Genomic DNA, 2,130 nt, shown 5'->3' on the forward strand with positions numbered 1-2,130 from the left:
ATGTTGTTCACGCATGCATTACCACTCCTCATCTCAGCTTTCGACCTCATCACCGCAACCTTCATCTCCGGGTTAATAATCCTCTCGGTTTTGTCCCTATGCTTCATCTTCCACCTTCGCTTCAAATCAAAATCCATCACACACTTACAAGGCTTCAACTCGCTCTGGACCGTACGGTTCCTCCTCGTGTTATTCGTATTCTTATGGTCCATCACCGAACTTCTCCGGTTACCTTTTTTTCGCCGAAAATATTTGTACCCTTTTACACCCTCCTTTAGCATATCCCAACAAGCCGACCTCTGCAAAGTCCACATCGTACTCTCCCTCGGATTCTTCGAACCCGCGTTCCTCGTAACGCTATTGTTTCTTCTCAATGCTTCGATCAAAACGAAGACACCGAAAAATAATGACAAGTGGGCCATCACGTCAGTGCTCCTCACGTGCCTCCCCTTTGCGACGCTCCAGGCATTGCTCATATTCTTTGCCCCTTTCGAGAACCGAGTGCCGGCTGAAACCTCGGTGGTTCTAAACGACGGCTACGGCTTCGAGACCGTGCTCTGCGCGTACCCTTTTCTGAGTAGTGTTCTTTTTGCTGTGTTTGGCGTTGCGTACTCGACGTGGTTCTTGTTCTCGTGTTGGAGGGTTTTGTCGCTTGTCATCAACAAAGGCTTGAGGATGAGGATTTACGTGCTGGCTTGGATTGTGCTTGTTGCGATTCCGCTGCAGATTGTAGCGTTGGGGTTCAGCGTTCGGTGGAGCCCGCACCAGGAGGTTCACGGCGTCGTTTCGCTCGTGGGGTTCCTCGCGGTGTTTTGCTGCGCCACCACCGGGGAGGGCATTCTCGTCATTAAGCCTATTTCCGATGCGTTGGATGCTGGAGGAAATTATTGCGTGTGGACCCCGCAGACACGGGCGTGGCAACTTGAAGAAACCGAACCAGCTGGTGTGGTTGTTCGTTTGGAGGGAGGGTAATGAGGTAAATTAACAATGTCACTCTGTTAAAGAAAAACAAAATAGTATTCTTTGATCATCATCTCAAATCAAATGCAAGATTTTGGTGCCTGTTCATTTTTTCTTTTAGTGCTCCAGCAACACAGACAAGGTACATGCAAAGTTGATCGATTTTTAAGGGGGAAAATCATGTTTTCTTATTCTCCTTTTCTTTCTTATTCTGTAATTTATATTGGATTTATTTTTCTTCTCGGCTTATAGGTGTTTTGCCCTTCTTTCTTTTTTTAAAGTAATGATTTGTGTACCTAAATTTTGTGATGTTGTCATTCTTTTTTATTCTCTTCATACTCCAATAGTTTGCAATATAGATTTGCATTTTGAATTTTATATAAGTTTAATAGTTGCTTATAAATTATTTAACTTTAGCTCGTTAAAGATTTGATTAAAATAATTTATTTGTTTTATTAAACTATGTTTAAACTTAGTTTTAAACTCAATCGTCTATACATGCACGAAAACATATTGATGTATAAATATTGAGAGAACTCAAAGGCTTGGTTGAGTCGAATTTGTACCAGTTGTATTGTATTATGTTTGTATGATTTTAGTTGTGTTTAGTTATGCTCAATGTATTCAATGTGAAAATTTAGTATTTAGAGGCAAAAAAAGCCAAACCAACATCAGAGTTACTTCTATGTTGTGGTTAAAGCCAACCCTATCACAAACACATATTTTATTGTGAAACTCAATTCAACTTAACTCAATTACAAATTAAAACTGATTTGGATTAATCAATGGAATCTAAATGTTTAAATTAATTTTAAATTTTTATAAATTAATTTTTTTTATTATCAAATAACACTATATCGATCCAAATATGAAATTGTATTTTCAGCCATGATATCAACTATTGCCAAAGAGAATAAAACGTTTGCAAAATCATGCTAATCATATAACAAACATCATATACCAGTAATTTTTATAAAAAAAAAAAGGATAAGAAAGCATGTTGTGCATATCATGCCAATAAATAAGACGAGAGGAAACTCGAGAAAGAAAACTATTTTTTTGTTATTCACTAATTTTTTATTTTTTTGTAATTTCATATATACAAATATATACAATAATAATTTTAATAAAATATGACATCAACCGATCAAGCTTAAAATTTCAAAAATC

The 2,130-nt window shown here is 37.4% G+C and overlaps 1 protein-coding gene across 1 annotated transcript; it reads left to right on the plus strand.

Moving 5' to 3' along the window:
* Window positions 1–972, plus strand: LOC114414324. Its single transcript, XM_028378599.1, has one exon. The coding sequence runs from the start codon at window positions 1–3 to the stop codon at window positions 970–972; it is 972 nt and encodes a 323-aa protein (XP_028234400.1).
* Window positions 973–2,130: the final 1,158 nt, after the last annotated feature.

Source organism: Glycine soja, chromosome 6 (assembly GCF_004193775.1).
Source record: "Glycine soja cultivar W05 chromosome 6, ASM419377v2, whole genome shotgun sequence".
In the NCBI taxonomy this organism is placed as follows: Eukaryota; Viridiplantae; Streptophyta; class Magnoliopsida; order Fabales; family Fabaceae; genus Glycine; species Glycine soja.